The sequence below is a fragment of the Anas platyrhynchos genome, chromosome 3, assembly GCF_047663525.1.
Source record: "Anas platyrhynchos isolate ZD024472 breed Pekin duck chromosome 3, IASCAAS_PekinDuck_T2T, whole genome shotgun sequence".
In the NCBI taxonomy this organism is placed as follows: Eukaryota; Metazoa; Chordata; class Aves; order Anseriformes; family Anatidae; genus Anas; species Anas platyrhynchos.
Window position 1 is genome coordinate 13825245 of NC_092589.1, and position 21761 is coordinate 13847005.

At 44.4% G+C, this 21761-nt stretch overlaps 1 protein-coding gene across 9 annotated transcripts in view; it reads right to left on the reverse strand.

Moving 5' to 3' along the window:
- Positions 1 to 21761, reverse strand: part of EHBP1 (EH domain binding protein 1) — a 206090-nt gene that overhangs the window by 156266 nt on the left and 28063 nt on the right. For all 9 annotated transcript variants that reach the window (XM_038176016.2, XM_038176019.2, XM_038176022.2 and 6 more), the window contains 2 exons: positions 12562 to 12657; positions 2875 to 2928 (listed from right to left, as the gene is read on the reverse strand). In XM_038176016.2, coding sequence (XP_038031944.1) covers positions 2875 to 2928; positions 12562 to 12657 — 150 coding nt within the window. The remainder of the gene's footprint in view (positions 1 to 2874; positions 2929 to 12561; positions 12658 to 21761) is intronic.

Below are 21761 nucleotides of genomic sequence, written 5' to 3' on the forward strand. Positions count from 1 at the left end.
CACTTACTAGATTTTTAAATGAAAGGCAAGTAGCCCCTGCTCGCTGAATGAACTCATGCCAATTTGTACGAGTTTGAAAGCCTATTACCTCGTCACAGGATGAAGGGGTCTTACTCAGCTATGAATTTCTCACTCTCCATCTTGCAACAACCAATATGAAGATCCGATACGATTATTCAGAAGAGTAACGAACCCAAGGTAACTTAACTATCTCAGGAAGAAAAGTCAGATAACCAAATAGAGTTTGGCTAAACAAAGATGCAATCTAAGACAAGAAAGTTCACAGTGAATATACAAAGAATGCAGCTGTTAAGGAGAGAAAAATATAGAAGAGACCTAGGGAAGAAGAATATTGACGTTTAGATATTAACAAACCATGCTATGAACAAAGTATTTATGGATTAGACGTGCAGTAGATGACAAAGGTTCACTTACTAAAACGCAAATACAGAGCAACCAATGTGTTAAAAAGTTTTAAAAAATATCAGAACATAAATGTATTTGCAAGACTAAAACAACAAAAATGAAAAACCACAAGTACCCTGCTTCATTTTCATTTACAGCACGATTTTCTTGCACAAACCACCACATCTCACTTCGGCTAAAACTTCACCTAAAAGTCCAGACTGATCCTGATCTGAATTTGACCGTGTCTGCAAACGGAGACCTCAAACTTCAGCCGTGTATCTGTTAGCTGACCCTTGCTCAGGCATGCTGAAGAAGCAATACAAAACGATTTTGGACACTAACTTTTAATAACAACAATAAAAACCTCAAAATAAATATTTTAGCAGAGTTCAAATTGCTTCACAACGGAAGAACATCCCTCAGTGTTTAGGCTTCAGCATCCTGCATTCTCAGTGGTGCTAACTAAAAAGGAAGGGAAGCCCTGCAGACTCTGGGGGCAGAGAACATGTTTGGACAAAAGGAAAGGCTCCCAAAGGGCTGTAAACATACCCTGCCCAAAGGTAACCCGTCCTTTTCCAATTCAGTGACAAATATTTTCCTTTAAAACCAGAAAAAACGTTACATTGAGCCTGAAATTAGTAAATCAGCAGTTTAGGGAGTGGGGAGATTAACCTCCAGTCCCTCAGTTCCCAAATGTTGAACCAGCAGGTGTTTTGTGCTCTGAAACGTCAGCCAGCCATTGAATCAGATGTCACTTGCTGAAACAGATGAATATATTTCCATCCACCACTAAGCGGAGCTGTTACTCTTGGAAAAAAGTTTCGTCAGCATTCCAAGTATATTTGGAGAGCAGATTTTGTTGGCAGTATCTACAGCTTTCTGTAGGTGGGGCAGGGGGACCAAAAGCAACCAGTTTTATTGTTGCTTAAGGTCTCAATTTCAGCAGTAAAGCTATTTAATAAGTTTAGTATTTCTGAGTGCTGTTTAGATTAACTGCTCTAATCCAACAATAAGCATCCAGCAGCAAATATTTGGCAGTTCTCACGGGATGAACTAATGGCATAACTGCGGTTGTAAAGAATAAGCCTGCACATAACAAAAGATTGTTTCGTAACTGATACCTGCTGGAGCCATTTCCATCTGCTTTGTCAGAGGCTGGGTGTTTTGGGGCACAGAAACCCTTAAAAAAACCTCCCACCGTGTGAGCGTTACTGCAGCTCAGTGAAGATTTGAGGCACAAAGTGAGAACGACACGCATCAGATGTCTCGCTGCCACCCCCAGACATCATCCAACAACATGTGAAAAAGCCATGTGCTTTTAAGGAACCTGAAGTCTACATGTGCATTATAAACTTCTGAAAAAAAAATAAAAAATACTCTGCAACGTCACAGGAAATCCAGCTATACCCAGAGGGGTTGACTGAGACATATACTGACATTGTTTTATCCAGAGCAGCTTGTACAGTGACAATTGGTGATGGAGACTTCCCTGATTAAAATAAACTAAGTGAGATAGAAAAGGAAACTCCAGGAAGCAGTAACTAAACTGTGTTTTGTGTTCCTAAGTCCCATAAACGAAAATAGAAACATGACATTTAAAAGCAAAGTATAAATTACACTTGGCTGTCAGCCCTTTTAAATGATCGGTCGCTGGCAATCAGAATAAACTTTAGCTTTCAAGGCCCAAATCACTTCTGATATCAAAAGGAAGAAAAAGCAGCTGGTTTTTTTAGGCAAAATAACTTTAACTGGCAAACTCCATTGCTTTTGCATACCTCAGTGCTGTGACATTACTGCAACTCAGTACACCAGGGTTTTTTTAAAGCTACATAAATAAAAACTAAACTGAGTTACTGAGAAACAGACCAAAATGAAACTACGTTCATGAGAGATAAACACGCTGTCTTAATGTCACACAGTCCTTTAAAATATCTTTCAAAAAGAGAAGAGGGAACTCCAGCTAAAGCAGTTTCCCCAGTTTTCAGCCTGGGCAGCCCCAGAGTGGAAGCTGCAGCCCAGCACGGAGGACAGAAAGGAAAAAAGGAGCTCCACGTAGCATTAAGCCCTGCCACTTGGTGCGCTGCAGAGTGAGATGTGCAGATGTCACAGCCCAGCTCAGACTTGCTCGCTCCCCAGCTCATAGAAAAATAATGTGTCATAACCCATAAACCCATGAGTCATAACCCAGCTCTAGCTTGTTTGCTCCACTGCTCACAGCAAAATAACGCCAAGACGACTGATGCTTACAGGGAGAGAATTTAAGCAGTGCATTACCCTACCCACTCACCTGTACTTAACCGGGACATAAGAATGAGTATTTTAATAAGCCTTCATTACTGTGGAACAAGCTTTTACCGTGTCTCAGCAGCCCAAATTTTACTCAAGCCCCTTCCAGCATTTGGACACCTTTCCATTATTAATCATCGTCTCACAGGTATAAAAAAAACACGTAACATTCCAGCTTACGTTCTCTATGACAAACGTCCATTCTTTGTCTTCAAACTCCTCAGCGTGGGGATCCTAGAAAAACAAAGCAGAGAACTTCGGTCTAAAAATAATCCAGGGTGCCACAGAGAGAAATTCAGCCAAGATTTTTTATACGCTCATAGAAATATTTTTACCCGCTGAAGATGATGGAGGGAAATATTTCAGCTAGGAGGTAGGCTTCAACGGATGTCAAGGAGATGACAAACAAGTTGGTGTAAAACTGCCAAAGATTTAATAAAGCCTCCTACGGATACACACACGAGGTTTCTTCTGATATATGCCCGTAATTCTCTTTGCTTTCATCCCAGGCAAAGAATAAACAAATCTCACTTGAATTCTTACATTCCACCTTCCAATAAGTCCAACACATCTACATCTCGCAGAGAACCGTGGAGGAAGGTGCTGCTCCTCTCTGGCGTGGGAAAGCGCCCACCTACAGCAAGCATCCAAACCATCGTCCCCACCACCTCGTGCCCAAAGCATGAGCAGAGATCCAGAGCCGTAGCTTCAGCTGAGCACCGCGTTTCACTGCAGATTACTTAGACACCTGTCCTTCCTTCACAATGTTTCTATTACATTACACTCAAGGAACAACAACTGTTTTCGCCAGCAGGAAGACAAATGATGAGTTTCACAGATTTGGCATTTATTTCCAATTTCATGAGCTCTCAGTGCAGTGGTGTAGTCTACATTGTGTTGTCTGAAATCAAGATCATGTCCGAAACTGTAAGTCATCCCCTTCAGGCCTTTATCAAGGATCTTACCTTAAGAAATAGGTATATATTTTAACATCATTAATTTATCATCCAGTCGTGCTTCTGAGCAGCTATAACCAAGTAATGTTCTCTTGCAAGGAAGGTAGCTTTAGCCTTTCTTCCTGACAGGAAGAGTCATTTTGCTATACCTCAATTTTATCCCATTATGTCTGCTTACAGGAAACCCCTCAACTACTCACTCACCTCTGCCACCTGCATGCTTTAAATAATTGCACATAAATGTCACTCCCCCATAACTCCTTCATCACACTCACTGAGATCCCTCAGTACCCCCAGAGTTTTCTTGTTTCTGTCTGAAGTCTGTTGATGACACCACACTAATTCTGCCTTGCTGCTGTAAGGTAACACAATGGATCGAGAGATTTTGCTTCTGCTTTGTGTATCTGCAGTGGTGCCCAGGTCTCACGTTCAATCATTACAGCCTTATCTGGGTCTTTGCTTTAACTAGCCAGCCACACTCAGTTTTGTCTTCAAATTTGACATGCAGTTGTTAACAGGGACTGTAACCCAGTACGAGAAACAACTCTCTTTAACTAGCTCTTAAACACACAAAAAAATGTAGAAAGCAGGAAGTTTACAGCATAAACAACCCCAGAAAAGAACATCTTCTCTCTCCAGCACTCAAAAGAGTTGGAAAAGAGTGTTCTTAAACAGGCCTCCTCCTCAATGCCTTGGGCACCAGCATTAGCTGTGTATTTAACAGCCACATCCACAGGTGCCACATGCAAAATGCATCTTTAAACATGCTACTTCAGCAATGGCAGGCAGTTTCCATATAGAAATCAATGACAAAATCTGATACCTGATTTCTTTTGCTGTATGAATCAATCCCTATAGATTTTTAAAAATCAGAGGACTTTGAATACCTCAGATGAGTGTAAAAACATATTGTGCCATTAGCCTTAGAGACAGAAGGGCAGCTAGATGCAGACAGAAAGATCCCTAGGTATCTCCATGTCCCAATTAACATACTTGTAAATATCAGATTATGTAATCATGCATCCATCACGTTAATCAGCTTTGTGCAGTTCTGCATTATGTAAATAACGAGCACGCTACCTGCTGCTTTGCTGTATCTCGCATCAATTCCAGCGATATCATTTGCTCTAATCCAGCTATTAAATACTTACCATTTTCACAAGTTAACCCGGGGCAACTACCTTTTTGTTTAATTGCTTCCTCTGATACAGCATAAAACGACATAATGAGATTTAATAGGATCATTAATCACTTCAGGTTTAATATGCTACTCCTTAAGATGTGACTAAACTCTTAAAGAGTTCATCTTGCTCAATTTTCTCCAGAACTCCCAAACCGAGCTTGCAGGTTTCCATAAAACTCCTTGCGAACTCAGGGCCTGGTATTTTATCCTACATAATAAACAAAACGCTCATTATTTTGTCCATGCAAGACAATAATCTAGAAAGAAAAATTAAGCCCTTCTGTTGATGGCACTGATGCTGATTCCCACCTCTGAAGGCCACAGAATCAGGTGCTCTGCTGTACACTTTTGATAATCTGATAGAGCAAAATCATACTGTCAATCAAAGAGATTTCTCACTGTTTAACAGGTTAGCATGAACTTTACAGAGAAGCGAACACCTCAGAAAAGTTAAATCCAGTCTATTACCCCCAGATTCCCTACCAATTACACAGAACAAAAAAGAAAAACAAAAAACTTCAAGCATTTCTCTGATGAGCAACCAAGAATTCAGATGGCACGAAGCACGCTAAGATTTGGACACTTTGGGCACATGTAAGGTATTTCAGATTTAAATATAAATATGTTCTTTATTATTAAAGAGCCCCATTTCTTGTTACTCTTCAAATGACTCAGAAACATAAAGACCCAAATGAGCTCATACAGATCAGCCTTGGCATTTTGTTGCAATAGAAAGGTAAGCAGCTTCACTCTTCTTGCTAAAATGCTTTTATGAGAAATCCAGGGAGCAGCACACATTGTCCTATTTCTAGCTAATTTACAACCCGATTATGTGGTCAGCATTAGCAGATACTTCTATAATTAACCCCACAATAGTTTCTATTGCAACCACCATTCCACCCTTTGGGCTCACGCTTCCATGTGTGGTCTCTATAACTAATGATGCCTCTGTGAATCTGCCTAGTTCTTTGGCTTATTTTGGATTTGCAGAGGGTAAATACCAGTAAAAAGCATAGCAGCACGTATTTCCCACATCATTGCATGGCTAACCCCTAACTCTTTATTCAGTTCCCACACAAAACTCAAGTGATGAATTCAGCAAACTATCATTTGCGGGCTGTACAGCTGACTACTTCTTACGAAAAACAACATTGCTGTGTGAAGAATCGCCCTAGCAGTAACAACTATTACGGCCTTTCACGTTTTCACCATGTGAAAGTCCTCCCAGGTAACACAGCACACAAAACCCCACCTCACCTGAAAGCAGATGCAGCCTGTCACCAAAAACATGCAGCTGGAAACACCTGATGACAGGAGTTACAGACAGACCTCACTCCCCTGCTCCCTCCTGAAAGCAAATGCCGATGAAAATTACCTAAAAAGCTCAAGAAACAAACAGTGTAATATTCTTCTCCGTCTGAAACTGCCTCAAAACCATGGCTACCTTACTAACACGGAAGGAACATGAGGGGACAAGAGCCAAACAGTTCTCTAACAACCTCCTGCACAAACACAGCTACGCTCCATCTAAGATTTATTGCACTTTTACCTTGAATTGAAAACTGTACTTGGGTAAGTGGATTAAAAGACTGGTCATTTCTTCTCATTATTATTATTTTTTTAAATCATCATTCTCGGTATCAGGAAATGGGGCTCCTTTTCTTGTTTTTCTTTCCACACACATTAACCTCTCAGTATGATGCTCTTTTTTGACATCTTAAACTAAGTTTGGAGCCTTCTTCCCCCTCAGCCCTTCTTTTTTTCTTTGCTCTGGCAAGCAGAGGATCTTAGTGCTCAAAAGTGATGCTTGGGTGGGAAGCCAAGAGTAGGGAACTGTGCAAAGGAGAGAACATCACCTTACAGCTCTCCTACAGTGAGATACCCATTAGATATCCACAGATGACCATGTTCCCCACTCCCTTCTCAAGGTCAGTGGAGCATCTGGGTCCACCAGCTGAAGCCTAACCATATCCTGCTTACCTGGGAACTCTCAACTGCTTTCCTAGAGATCTGTTGACCCTCAAACTCAGTCCCAAAAACCTTCCTCTGCAATCCCACCCATCAGCCTCCTCCTGCACCTCCCTTCTGCCTGGCCATGCACCAACTACCAGCAAACAGCCAGTCATCACCAGCCCATTCGTCAAGGGGCCTGGCCAAGAAGGAGATGCTTTCTATGGTGTAGAAGGTGGTTTGAGAAGACTGAGGGAAGTTTACCCATCTCCAGTAAAAGTTTTAAAGTTATCTTCACGGTTATTGCTGCTTCTCTTGTAACGGGAATGAAAGAAAGGTATTGGCAAACAAGGGACTGCTGCTCCTCCTGAGCAGCAGCCGGAGCAGGTGGGGAAAATCTTCAGACTGTTAGCGTCTGCTGCATTCCTCCTTCCTTCCCCATGCCTCCTCCCTAAGCTTTCCTGGCTTTTGAAGCTTGTCTTTCAATTATATCACTTCATACCAGCCTTAATCTTCGGTCTTTCTTCTGGGGGAATAAAAGGACTTAAGGCCTGTCATGCTGAATCAGATCAAGCGATGACGGGGTTTGATCTCCCTCTGCCAGTGACCTCCAGCAGATGCTCTGGGTACTCCAACATCTGTCTTCAGTGGTTGCACTTGGCCGTTTGAAGCTGCAGAAGCCTCAAAATTTGACCCAATTCTTGTCACTCCCCATGTTGTTTGCAGAAGCCTGATTAGCCTAGAAATGTCTCACACAGCTCTGGTCAGCTCCTGTTCAGCTGAGCTTCCAGAAGGCAGCGAGCACCAAGCAGCCCTGTCCCTGTGCATTGCTACTCCAACTCACACTTCCCTGTACAGCCTCTGGACTAGAAAGACAATAAAGCTTTTTCTTTTAACTCCAGTTTTACAATTAGTGCCCACACTAACCCTGGTATTAAATTTAGTAAGCAAATGGAATTTTGCGCTTCTCACATCCCTGAGCTTGTGACTTTTATACCTGATACACAACATCGTATCTTGTCTACATGGCTGCTTCTTCTCTTAAGGATTAATCTCCCAGGAGTCAGGTGAAACCACTGCTCTCTCCTGAGCTGAACAAGTATCTTCTGAACCTGGCTTCACTCTTCACTTCCTGGGAACGGTGTTACTGAAGGCTTTTTTCTTTTAAGAAAGACTGGCTATGTTGAAAGGTAATGCTAGTGAAATAAAGGCATTAGTTTATAGCAAGGTCAATTGTGTGAATTTGAGTGTGATGTATAATAAATCTATCAATGTGATGGAAAAAAAAGCCACCAAGGAGAAGCAGCAGCTTTTTCAGGTAGATTTTGATTATGACAAAGGAACTACATACCACATGTCAGCTGAAAAATGACTTGGCCCTGTGTGTTACTACAGGACATCCAGATCTGTAGAAAGCTGGTGGGCTGCCTGTTCATCTCGGAGTAGAAAATACTGGGGTGTTTCACAAACAAAATATATCACATGCATTACAGCTTGCTGCTGAGAATAACTGATGACATGCATACTAGTCAGCTGCCCTTATTTTTTTAACATCTGAAGTTATATACATACACATAGATATGTAGAGAGGGACTTCAGTTTATATTCAACCTCAAAGCCAGAGTTACAGAATTCTCCCCAATACATTTTCCCTTCTGCCCCAGTGAACCTACTTGTCCCTCTTCCAGCTGTCCCATGACCCCCAAAAATGGAGGAAGCGATCTGTACAGCAAACTCCTCAAGGACTGCAAGCCACAGGACACACGCCACCCCCTTCAATTGAAAGGTGGGATTCCAGGAACAGCCCAGAAGCTGACAACAGCTCCATCGCTGTGGGATGGGGTTGGCATCCCTGGATTACCTGGCACTGCCAACCTCACCTACTAACCTCTCCTGTGATTTATTCAGAGAGAGATGTGGGGTGGGAATACTTTCGACCACTACAAGTCTCCTTTCGATGTCTGTTTTATTCTTATTTTACTCTGCCTTTTAAAGTGTCTTTCTTCCCTGCTTTGAAAGGAAGAGCTGGTGATCTTCCTGCTGTTGCAATAGTGCACAGGTGACAAGCCACGTGTAATGCTGACAGAACGAGTGCTTTCTGTAACCCACTGAAGCAAAGTCCACACTTATTCTCAGCGAACAAACACACTAGCTGGGGAAGCTCACTTGGCTTTTAAGCTAGAAAATAATGACCTTGCAATTGAAATCCCCATGGTGCAATTGACATTCACTCAGCTTTGCTAAAAGCAGTGGTCTCGCCTGGTGTAGAAAAAAAAAATCTCATTTAAAATCTCTCTGAGGTAGCACAGGTGTGTGTTTGTACATAAGAACACAAGCGAATATACATGGTTTCACATGTGACAGTTAAACCTTGCTTATGTAGGGACTCTGAAAATGAACTTCTGGAGTGCTACCATGGCAACCATGAAAAATGTGAATTCAGCGAGCTTTTCTGGCATTTGGGGATCTTTCTGTGAAAGCACTACAAACCATGGACTTAAAACGCACAATAGGTTTGTTGTTTAACACAGCCTCTTTCTTCCCATTTTGGTTGGGAAATCCAAGGCATAACCAAACAGCAACGTACAGCGCAGCACAGAAAGCTGGGCCATTTTCAGAACAAATGGAATTTTTTATGCAATTAGCACTTGAGCTGGCTGGAGGGGAGCTACAGCTAGCTAGGGGAGGCTGAATCAGTATATCCATTTGATGCTTTTTCCCTGCATGACTCCAGAGCATTCTAAGGTTTTACCAGCAACCCAGACTTAAGAGAAAAGAAAAAATTTATTTATTTAAAGTGAAAGTTACCAACATGAAGGTTGTCGTCTCTTCAATACTTGCTCGGCTTGAATTACAGATACACGGTTGGCAACAAGCTAACACCCAAAATAGGGATGTGCAGATAACGCCAAGCACCTTGTCTGCTGACCCATCACAATCACTTCAGTAGCCAGCTCTCGAGTGTCCACAGGTGACTACTGGAGAGGATATTCTTAACGTTCTCATCAGCACTTGAAACCTCGACTTATCTCCTAATCCCACCAGCAACACGTTTCAACAGCCACTTACAAATGCACAGCCACTACTGTGTGAATCACTTCCCCAAACACGTAGCTGTCTATTTTGGAGCCTGCTCTTTCCCGTCCCTGCGCTCCCATTTCACACAGCACCACAGCCCTAATTTGTTATCTGTGATTGCTACAAAGCTCTGCTGGGGCAACCTGCTCCCATCAGAGGCTCTGCCAGCCTGGACGTGGAGCCAGCAGCTTGCCTCGGCTTCTCAGGCTGCAGTGAAAGGGGACAGCTACTGCTTGTTAAACACCAAGGCCGTGCTAAGTGCAGTTATTGCTAAGCGATAAATGTTCAGCACTCACTCTTCTTCGCAGGGAAGTGGCTCCTGAAGGGGCTTTTACAGACCTGCAAAGTGAGCCACCTCTTTTCCTGAGCTTTCCTGCTCCTTTTAGCCTCCCTCCTTCCAGAGGAGGAAACGATATAAATACCTGGCTTGGAAGTCAGCTCCCAAAACAGCTGCTGCAGCCTGCTATTACATGCTTCCCCTCGCACTCCTCTAGCACTGGCTGGCCGATCCATCGACTCTGCAGAAAATAGCTCTTTCCTTTTGACTCTCTTTGCCCAGAACATACCAGTTGCACAAAGAGCAGCTCTCCAGGTGTGAGGACAGAGCCCACACTGGAGCTGAAGTGCTGCCGTAGCGCTGAGCCAAGCGGCCACAGCGTGAGCCGTGCTGACACCACGCTGCCTGCAGTAATTCCTCGCTCGTGGCCGTTCATCCAGGCAGGCTGTGCTCACGGAGATAAGTGCTTCTGGTGCGTTCCCCAGCCTGCTCGAGAGGCTCTGCTCTGTAACACACCTGTGTGTCCTCAGAGAGGGAAAAGGGGGGTTTGGGCACTCCCGGGCACTCCTGCTGGAGGAGCCTGAGGAGTGGTTTAGAGCAGATTTATGTAAGAGCTGTCTGATTATAGAAGTGCCATAGTCCTAAAGTATTGAGATCGAGCAAAATTCATGCTTGTTCCCTTCAGCGTGTACCATTCCCAGCACGCAAAGCCTCTGGGGGCTTCTCACACTCCCTCCTCTCCTCCCAGACCAAGCATTGTGATGGGCAGGACAGAGACGGATTCATTTCTGGGGAGAGCAGGAGAGGAGATCCAGCGACCAGCTCTGTCTGGAGAGGCTCAGCACAATTCAGGCTGCAGTAACACCTGATGCTGGCTCCTTCCCTCCCCTTGCTGCCTGCTCCAGCCCTCACACTACAACATACAGCCCTGCAGCACCACAGCTAGGAATAAAAAGGCAGCGTGGGGCTGCAGAAGGGTGGGAGATGCTTGTATCACACAGCCACCGCATCACCCAACTGCACTCAAACGAACTTGAGCTCTAACTCCTCACAAAACACATTACTACACAAACGTTCAAAAATTGTGTACATTTCTGCTTCACTTTACACGTTAAAAATATTAAGCAATGTCTAAGGCATTACATAACCATATGCAGCTCATACAGACCCGCAGCGTAGTCACATAATGGTCTTAAATGTCTTAATCCAAGCAGAGGCCCTTGAAGCATGCAAAGGCAAACAATTTTTGCTAGTGAACTTTTGAACCTCAGCTGAAGACTATGCGTCTGCTACAAAGAGAGACAAATTTATGATAGCGTCACCAGCAGCCCAGGAAATTTCCTTTCAGTGGCCCTGCAAGGACAAAAAAAAAAACATATAGGAGAGGACCCCCCCCCCCGCCCTTTTAAGCTTAATGAACCAAGTAATAAATTCACATTTGTGAATTTAGTGACTAACTAGAAGCTACCTCTAAGTAGTCCCCAAACCTCTAAATAGTCCCCAAACCAGACATATAAATACTGCTAATTAGAAAAAAATGTTGCTGTTGCCCTAAACTGTAAAGGGTGTAATGATAAATAAGGACAGCCAAAATGTAGCTGGAGACACTAGAGAAAAGAATGAGAAAGAGCTAGCAGAATGAAAATCCCAGAAGAAAAATCCTCAGCCTCCTGGGCAACCTCCTGTGCTGTCACACATCCAAGGCTGCATTTTTTCTTTATGCAGAAAGGACTCTCTCCAACAGTATTTGGGAATTAAATTCTAGCATAACAACCAATTTCTCTCATTGCTTTGCAGCCACAAACCTTTTTTTTTTTTAAATAAACCAAATGCAGAACCTTAAAAAAATCCCCAGCAAAACCTGAAATTCCCTCTACTACTCAAATACTCCGAATCCACTCTTAAGACTGAGCTAAGGTCAGGAGCGTGATGTTTGTGTGACATACCAAAGACTGTGAAATTCGAAGCTGGATCCTGTTCCCCATTCAAGAGTGCAAGAAATAGGGTCACTGCACTGCAGCTGAACAAGGAAGTCTAGAAACGGTTGTGCTTTGATGACTTTTGGCTTATAGTATTTCAAGAAAACCAACCAGACAAAAGCCTTTGCCAAGCACTTGCACACGTACTACGTGCATACTCACACACGTACTGAAGTCAGTGCCAACGACTAGCTGTAAGCAGCTCAATGGGATAATTTAATGTGTTAACTAACCTGCAAAAGCAAGCTTTGGCAGGGCACAGACCATCCTTCTCTCCTGGATTTAAGCTGTGGACCTAAGGCTGTGCAGTTAATGACTTAAACTCACAAACATTAGGCCTTTGTGAACATAAGATGATATTTTCAGTATGCCTTTTTTTTTTTTTTTTTTTTTTTTTTTTAAAGTTGCTTATGAAATAGGAAAGATGATGCTTCAAAAACATACCTTAAAAAGCGTCACAGTAATTTCAACATTTTCAGGAACAGGCCATACGACCACTCCACGGTACGGGTTTTTGATTCCGGGCTGCCAGCTATGAGCCTACAGAAAGAAAGAAAAGGAACAGTTGTCTTAAACCCATTATAGAAGTGCTGACTCGACTACCACGGGACCCAGCACGTGCAGACAGAGCCAACAAGTCACCAGTTCCAAAAAAGCAGCTTTCTTAAACATATGACTCTACACAAAACTGTAAAGGACATCATTAAGAACGATAAGCAAGGAAACCCAAACCACTAGCAAGAGTTTTTCCAGTGAAGTGAAGTTGTTCCTTACAAGGCCCTAAGCTCTGGTCTTTAAGTACACAGCAGGATGCTCCAAGTCTTGCAAAAAATCAAGTCTGCAAGGACAGAGCTTCTGTAACAAGTTGAGCTTTATTCTGCTTTTACCCAGATGAGGGAATGTTTTATTTAAAGAAAATATGACGATTGCAGCAGACAGCGCATGGCATGGCCATCTTTAGACTTAGAGCCAAAAGAGACTTTTGAGAAAACACCAAACAACAGTTCATAACACAGATTAAATGCTGCTACAACATGGAAATCCTGAAGAATTAATATGCTGGGGTACCTACAGCTGGAAGGATCATTTAAAAACACAGCAAAACAGACTGAGAACTTGTTTAGCTTTGAGCATCAGTTTGGGTCGATGCCTGATTGATGCTGAAATTTTAACAGCTGGTCCTGCATAATGCCAGGTGCGGGTATTTCTGTTTCAGAGCAAGTATCCTTTTTTTCCCCAAGCTTAACTTAATCCCTTCTGTGATGCTGTAAAACACCAGAGGGAAGGCTGCTGATGCACAAGTGACTGCTGAGCTGCAAAAGCGTTATTAAAGGTCTGGTAAAATTTTATCGGGAAAGAATGAACAATCTCACTACTGCTATCTAAAGCCAATTAACCAGACTTTTTTTATTTTTATACATTAGTGCATCACTGCTCGTTAGCTTTATCCTCCTTCTGACACTCAGACCTTCAGATTGCAACCCCCTGTTTGCTTTTAAAAGGTTAGCAGGGCTTGCCCCTCAGGTCTCAGGTACCCTAAAGGTTTATCTGGGCAATTTTAACCATGAGCTTGCTACACCAAGGTGGGAAGGAAAGGCTTGAGGCAGCCCTATTTGGGCATCTAGAGGAAGTTCTTCTCCACTGCTGTGTCCTGTGAGCAACAAGTACTCGATGCCGGTTCTCCCATGGCACATGCTGGCTGCCAGGAGCCCTCCTGCTGGCATCACCAGAGCCCTCAGTATCAGCACACTGTGGTCGAGGAGCTGGGGAGAGACATGAGACTGAACTTTGCCAGCTCTCTGGTGAGTTATCACAAGATTTTCACCACCTTTGGTGTTCTGCTTAAAAACCCAGCTCCAAAAGATGCCGAATTTCAGAATTAGGCAGACATCTTGGTGAGTTTCTGTGCTTTGTGCTTGCAGAATGAATTTAAATAACAGGACCTGGGGCGTCTAAAGACAGGAGGGAAAAAACAGCAACTTGAGAACCCAATCCCTACAATTTTAATCCCATGAATTTCAACCCAATATCATCATTCTTAGCCAGGCCTGGAGGAGCTTTGGAATAACTGAGCAAATAACACCATTCCTAGCTTTACCCTATGAGTGTATTTTATAAGAAAAAGCTGGTTTACGAGCAGCAGGACGGGGTGCAGTAGTTTTCACCAAACTACTGGGGACTCACAGCACCTCTGAACCCCTCCTTTTCCGATAGCTGTGGCTGACACTGACACACACCAAACCTTTGATGCCCAAGGTCCAGGCACGGAGAGCCTGCTCAGCTGAGAACCACGTTAATAAAAAAAACAAAACTAGAAAATGAGCACTCGCTGGTGCATGCAAAGCTTTAGTTCAAGATCTTTACCAGCACTCCCACCAGCAGAGCTACAAACAGATGATAAACACACGCACACACATATATATTTATGATTTTTCTGTCACTGTGACAAGCGTGTCACCAAAAGAAACAACCAGGAGACAAGCCCTAGCTAACGAGCCTTTAGAGCAAAGCTGTTCTGTGATCAGCTGAATGTTATTAAACCCTCCTTCGGCTTTGAAAAAGAAATGCTGTGCCACACGAACAGGAAAAGGTAACGCCAAGACTACATCTGGGTTGTCAGGAAGGGGAAAGGGAAAAAAAAGAAAAAAAAAGGGAAAACCCCAGAAGAAATGCTAAGAGCTCACCAATAATTTAAAAATGAACATGGCAAGTGTTATCACAGAGCTATTTCCTCTCATCCCGTGTCTGAAGCCAAGGAAGCTGAAGTGGTCAAACAAACGCTCCCCTCCTCAGCTCCAAACCCCGAGGGATGAGAGCCATGGCCTGGACAGAGGAGTTGTGTGCTAGGTGAAAAGCAACTACTCCCTTCCTCTGCCACTGGAAAAGGAGAGGAAAAGTCGTAGTGTGAAAGCTGGTTTTAAATAAGGAAACCAGAGCTACAGGAGGGGCTGCTGAAATACCCTATAAATAGTCTCGGACCATGACTGACATCCTCCAGCCTACTGCGTCGCTCTGACCCTAAGCGGATGACTGTAGAGGGATAAAGCTGTTTAAAACAGGACCTGAAGGTGATCCTACAGACTGCCACGGACACTTCGGTCTGCCCAGTTTTGAGATCTTTCCCCAGTTCTCTTTCTAAAATGACAACAGTTACAATCCAGATGGCTTGCTTCTCGATCTCCTCGTCCGTGCTGCCATGAACATCACAACTGCCCCGCTCTGCTTCAGCTGGCGAGATAAACTTGACGCCTCTGTGGATTTAGCCTCTGGTTCCAACAGAAAGGGAAAAATCTTTAAAAATAGATTGAATTCAGCAACTTACAGGGCCAGATAAGTAACACATCCAATGCTCCTCTGAAAGTGGATAATGCACAAACAACACACTAAAGGGCTTAAACAGAATACTGGCACTCTTGCATACTCAATCTGCTCTCAAGCAGCCTTCACCAGTCAATGATTTCCAGAACCATTCAAGAAAATGCTCTGGCATAAAAGCTCTCAGCGTTTAGTAACACCTAAGCCATTATCAGCAAGGTACAGCCCCTCCACCCCTGGTAAGCCTGCACTCTCTGGCTGTGTGGAGCAGCAGAGCCTCAAACACCACTCTCACCCCCCTTCACAAGTTAGACAAAGTCAACTTTTGCTCTCCAGTGGCTTCTTCTGGGAAGCACAGAGTGGACTTGAAAGTAAAAGCAGTATTTCCCTGCGTTGCTGAAACAGCTGTACCAGAAAGTAAAGAGTTCTGTAAGACTGAAGGGGCTCTAGCTAGTTCAATATATGGATATATGCTGACCAAATAAAGGAAATTGAGAATAGCTCGTGTGAAGTTTGCCCTTAGTATACCACCTTCCCTGAAAATTACCCACCAGGGTCTGACCTGGACCACATGAAGCCACTTCCCACTCTTAGCAGGCAAACCTGGCCAACAGCAATTAGCACAAGTCCCAGAAAATATGACGATGTCGTATTTGTGTCTTGGAGAGCTATCCATCTCCGTGAGACTTGGTACAAACCTGGTCATGTCATAAATGTTGTTCTGGAGCAGGGTGCTAAATCTGAAAGCTAGTTATTAGCAATTCTCTGTAAAAGGGGAAGACAGCAAAAACAACATACCGAAATCCACCAACCCTCTACCAGAAATTGTTAAATCAATTCCTGGAAAAAAACTTATGAGACTGAAGCTAATCCTTCCTTATAGTCACTGCTCGGATGTTGAGATTAGAACCGCAAACAGAACAATCTTTTCAATCTAAATGAAAGAGATAAAAGGGAAGTCAGTCCCAATCAAGGACTTTGGTTTCAAACACCAAGTTAATGAATACCACCAGCAGCTGCTCATCACTTCATCAGGAGGGAGATAAGGCAGAGGCAGGCAAGCGGGCTAATGTTGTGGAGATTACTCCCCCAGCTGCCACGTGTAGGGGATTTCATGACCTGGCACATATGCCACTGATGTCACGATCCCCTCTGCTCGCTGCTGAGCACAGTTTTCCATCTTTAGGAAATTTATTTCCTGACCTTTCACAGGCAAAATATTAAAGTTATCACAACAGCCTACACCACGAGACCCCGGTGCAGTCCCTATGGCTGACCACAGTATTTAACCTGCTGCAAATTCTGGAATAGTTTCTATTTATGAATCAAAAATACGTTCCTATGGTTAAGTCCTCAGTATTGTTGTTTAAAAGCTAAAGTCAGAACCAGACCTACCACTGTTTTTCACTTGGACTCCAGGAGGGGCTTTACTGCAGGTCAGTAAGCTGTCACTTTTCCTTCCCTGATAAAGTTTTTGCCAATTGCCTAAGATCAGTATGGGAGAAGAAAATAAAAATGAAATACAAGGTAAAAAACGCCTCTGCTACTTGTCCCTGTGGCAGGCTAAGATGTAAGAGCCACGTAGGAGCTGGCTCTAGCAGTGCTTCAGGCAGCTCGGCTTGTAAGGCGGTCCCTCCTCTTCGGCATTATCCAGGCACAATGCTTAAGACAGAAAGAGGAAAGAAAATTCATGGATTACATTACTGAAAGAGGAGGAACTGACCAGCCAGGCCCTTCATCCCGTGCCAGCAGAGCACCTTGCTGCCATTTGCTCTGTGGGGCGAGCCCCATGAGGTCAGCCCCATCCTGCTGCCCGCTGTGAACGGGATGGACCGGGAAAAGCTGCCGGATCCATTCCCACACCAAAGGAAACCTCAACAGGCAGCCTGCGAGCGATCTGGTCTCGTTTTGTACCACAGCTCAGCATCACAAAGGGAGGAGGCAAATTAAAGGCCGTGCCACAGCCCGCATCCCAGCAGCATCCTGAAATCACTGTGCTCAGCCCTCCAGTTAAAGGGGCTGGCTACCAGAACAACGCTCCCGTCCCAGTTCTGCCCTCAGGATGCAGTCCAAAAAACCCAGCACGTGCCAAGAAGAAAGTTTAAAGCCCTGCGAACACGAGAAGGCTTTCATGTAACCCATTGCTGTTGGTCTCCATTACAAGTGGGAGAGGACACGAGCAGACCTTCCCACACCTTCCTGTGAATATCTTTAATTCATCAGCGTGCACATCTCACCAACTTTACTACACGTCTACGGATTGCTGCTAAAAAGCTACATGACTGCTACGTTTGGAAAATGAACGAAAAACAGTCTGTAGAAAGCCACTTTGCTAACACTGGGCGAGCTCCTCAAGCTTCGTTTGACTCATGCACATTCTTGACACATCCCCTAAACACATGATTCGTGCCGTCTCTTTCGCCAAACCTTGCTTCCTTCACTGCCCAGCACAGATGATGCTCGGTTAAGCAGCAGCACTTCAACCTCCCCTTCTCTTCAGGCAGTTTCTGGCCTCACCTATACGTAAGACTGAATGCAGAGTTATTGTACTCATGTTTCTTTTTCTGGGACATCCATCTCCTTTAGTCACGGCACCTCCAAACATCACCAAAATCTCATTTTAGGGGATCCCTGGAGAACAGGAGGGTATTACAATTTACGAGCAGAGGAAGACCAGCCAGTTTCCACTAATTTTCATGGTCTGCTTAGATCAGCTGTGGCCTTACTTTGTAGGAACTAAGCATAAAACAACCTGTTTTGTTTTCCAAGGCATATTTTTTTCAGTTCAATGATGGCTGCTCAACACCACTGCAAGTCAGCCGCCATGCCCTAGCAATCCAGAGGATGGAAAACCACCTCCAATCTGTCTAATATTCTAGCCTCAGCCAGGAGTTCTGCAGCTGAGGATGAGACAAACCCAAATTCCCTGAGGCAGCACTTTCCTGCACACCAGTGGGGCAGTCTCTTCTGTTTGTGTCCTGCAACTCCTTCCATGAACACCCTCCAATTTCCTTACCAAGTGAGCAGTTTCTCTCGCTGCTCGGTCGCTGTTCTCCCTCAGCGCTGGCTGCTTAACAAGGAGGCGATGTTGCAGAAGAACAGTTCAGAGCTGCTTTATTAAAGGCTGCATCACACACCTAAGAGCATGCACCGACCAGGAGAGTGACTCAACCTCGTTTTGACTGCTTGTGTTTGCAACCCTCCCTAACTTCCCTAATTTACTCATGAGCCCCGAAGGCCCAGGGGTGCCATTACTGCCCTGTCCTGGCCCCAGGCACTCAGCAGCACGCCCGAGTCACAACGTGCCTTTGTAACACCAGGCCAAGAAGCTGGGAGTAAGGGTTGGCACTCGGCAATGAAGTAGCCAGAAAAGGCAACAGATTGGCAAGGACAGCAACACAGGTGGCCCAACAGGGGCTTTACTGATGGCACGTCCTTGGAAAGCTCTTGCTGACAACAAGGGATCCTTTTTACTCTCTGCATATAGGCTCTTTTAGTCCCCACCCCTCTGCTTCTCTCGGCTCCGCTCTTACTGTTCAAGCCCTTTCCCTGTTCCCAGTGTTGTTTGTCCTCCCCTAAACAGCTTTCGAGAAACCTGCAGCAGAGCAGTGCTGGAATCACAGGACAGGCACCTTCTCTCAGCTTTGATACCGAAAGGATCTTTGAAGAATAATTCTGTCAGGCTCTCAGAAGCAAGTGCAAATTTGATTCTTCACAAGTGCCGAATTCCACCACGAGCCTGCTGGCGTTCACAGGAACAGCACAAAGCGCCTCCTTGACAGCACGGCAGAATCTTTCCAACCTGAAATGTCTTAGTTCAAAGCCTGGAAATGCAAGAGCAGCTCAATGAAATAAAGGTAAACATATTTACAACACGCTTTTCCTTGTTCTACACCAGAACAAAGACATTCCTCCCCTGCTCAAAACAAGGGCAAGTCCAAAAACCCAGGGCCTAAGCAGCAGGAGGTAAGAGGCCAGCACGACAGGGTACCAGAGAGGAGTTGAGGCAAGGCACTGCCAGAGGTTCCACCTTGCCTGAACCCTGGATGTTGATGAAGGTGTAGAAGAGCTCTGAAGAGCTGTGGCAAGCCCACTCGTGATTTATTTATTTATTTTTAAATAATTAAGAGACTCGTAGTAGCCTACTTAGAAAGTATGCAGGCCAGAAGGTGCCGACATCAAAATCACAGGGGGAAAAAAAGAAAAAAAGGAGCTTGAAAGAACATCAAGAGCTCAGCTGTTGGTTTACAGGTATCCTAAGGTTCCATTGGTTAGGCAGGCCAGTGCCAGGACACGCACACAGGACTAATTCACTTCTGTAAAGCTGGAATACGTTTTTGACTACTTTATCTCTTCCACTTTCCCAGCTGAAGAGAGATGGAGCTACTGGAAAGAGGCCAGCCAAGGGCCACTAAGATGAATCAGGGACTAGAGCATCTCTCGGAGGACAAACTGAACAGTCCCAGCTCAGCCTCCAGAAGAGAAGGCCCAGGGGGAACTTGAAGGGAGAGAGAAAAGCCTGAGCCAGGCTCTCCTCAGCAGTGCCCAGTGCCAGGACAAGAGGCACAGACTGGAGCACAGGAGGTTTCCCAACCACCAGACGCACTTCTGCATTGTTTGGGTGATGGGGCACTGGCACGGGTTGCCCAGAGATGTGGAATATTCAACCTTGAAAATCTTCAAAAGCAGCTGGAGGCGGCCCTGCTGGTGGACAAGGAAAGCTCCAGAGATCCCCTCCAACCTCAGGCATCCTGCAAGTCCGGTACTGATCCGGTAGGGACATCCCCCATTATCACTGACTAAAAGAAAAATTCAGAAAAGAAATCACAGCCTCCGCAGAAGTTTTTACAGCAAAATCTCAGCCATCTTCCTCCTCAAAGAGGCTTAAAAACACAGAAAATTATTAATGCAATGTACTCTCTGCTCCCAATGTCTGTCAAAAATAAAGAGGAAATAATCATTTGACTTGCTTCCAAGAAAGCAATTAGATGAAACAAATATGTTGAATAAAGTATTTTACTGGCAGGATGACTAAGAGATCAAGAACATTTATTGATCTGCAGTCTTGGACCCAAAAAGCTCAAATCATATCAACCAACTAAGCTTTAAAATTAACTCTATCCTCGGTCAAAGCCTCCAGGCCACTCAACCTCTTTCAACGCACCTTTGTGGGATATTGCTAGGCATGAATTAAATAATTAATTGGAGAGAGATTCTGAGTCTCAGGTAAATCTGTCAGTTTACCTGAGAGTTGAATCCGCTGCCTGGTTAGGAAGAGAAAGGACAGAGGCAGGAAGACAAACACACCTTACACCCAAAAGCTGAGCTGGAGTTGATAAATCCTCTTGGCTCAGTGAAACGTTGCCACCGGAGCCTACAGCATCGTGCCCTTAACAGCACAGGCAGAAACCCAACACTTCACAAAGCTCCACTGGATTTTGTCAGGCCTGCTGCTCCTCAACATCTCCCAGATCTCAACAAGCCAATCGTTCACGGGCAAATATCCTGCTTCTCACTCAGCTTTTCCAGGTTACGGTGGCTGTGTAAATATTGAATTTACCATTCTACCCTACCTTTTCTCTCTGTTCTACAGAAATTAAAGGAAACAAACAGAAAAGCCACAAGGGACATTTACATCATGAGTTAGGAGCCGGATATACAACATGTTGTAATTTCAGTGTAACTTGAGCTATTTGATCCTTCAGTGAAAGGGGGATAGTCTGACTAGCCGTGCTCCACAACAGTTATCTTGGAGAAGGAGCCAGCCTAAGCTCACACCCTTTTGTTTACACACCGGATAATACTTTTGGGTTTTCATACCCCAAAGCAGAACTTAGGATGTAGGCACTCAAACAGGCACTAGGTTGTGAGGTCACCTTCAGGCAGTAGGAGGGCTTTAGAAAGGACACCTCAGAATAGTTTAGATCTCAGGTTAAAAGATAAAATACAGCAAATACACATGACAATCAGAAAAAGAAGTCAGGAAAGAGAGGAGTACCAGTTTAAAAATAGATAATGGTCTCCTGAGTAGGGTAGGAAAATGTGTATCACCTTTTCTAAACATTTAGGTTCTTCAGTGCATAGAAGTGTCAAGGTATCTCCTGCAGTGTGGGAGCCCTCTCTCCCAGAGCTCCTGGGCAAATTACTGAGTTACACACACCAGCTTACACCGTGTCTATTTAACTGAAACGTTAAAGAATTGTTCCCAAGCTTCCTCTTCTGAAGATCACATGCCACAGGCCTCACCAGGGTAAAAGGCAACTGCTGTAGGGCAGGGGAACGAGCACGTGTTGCTGAGCTATATGGAAAAATTGCTGCTCAAAGGGAGG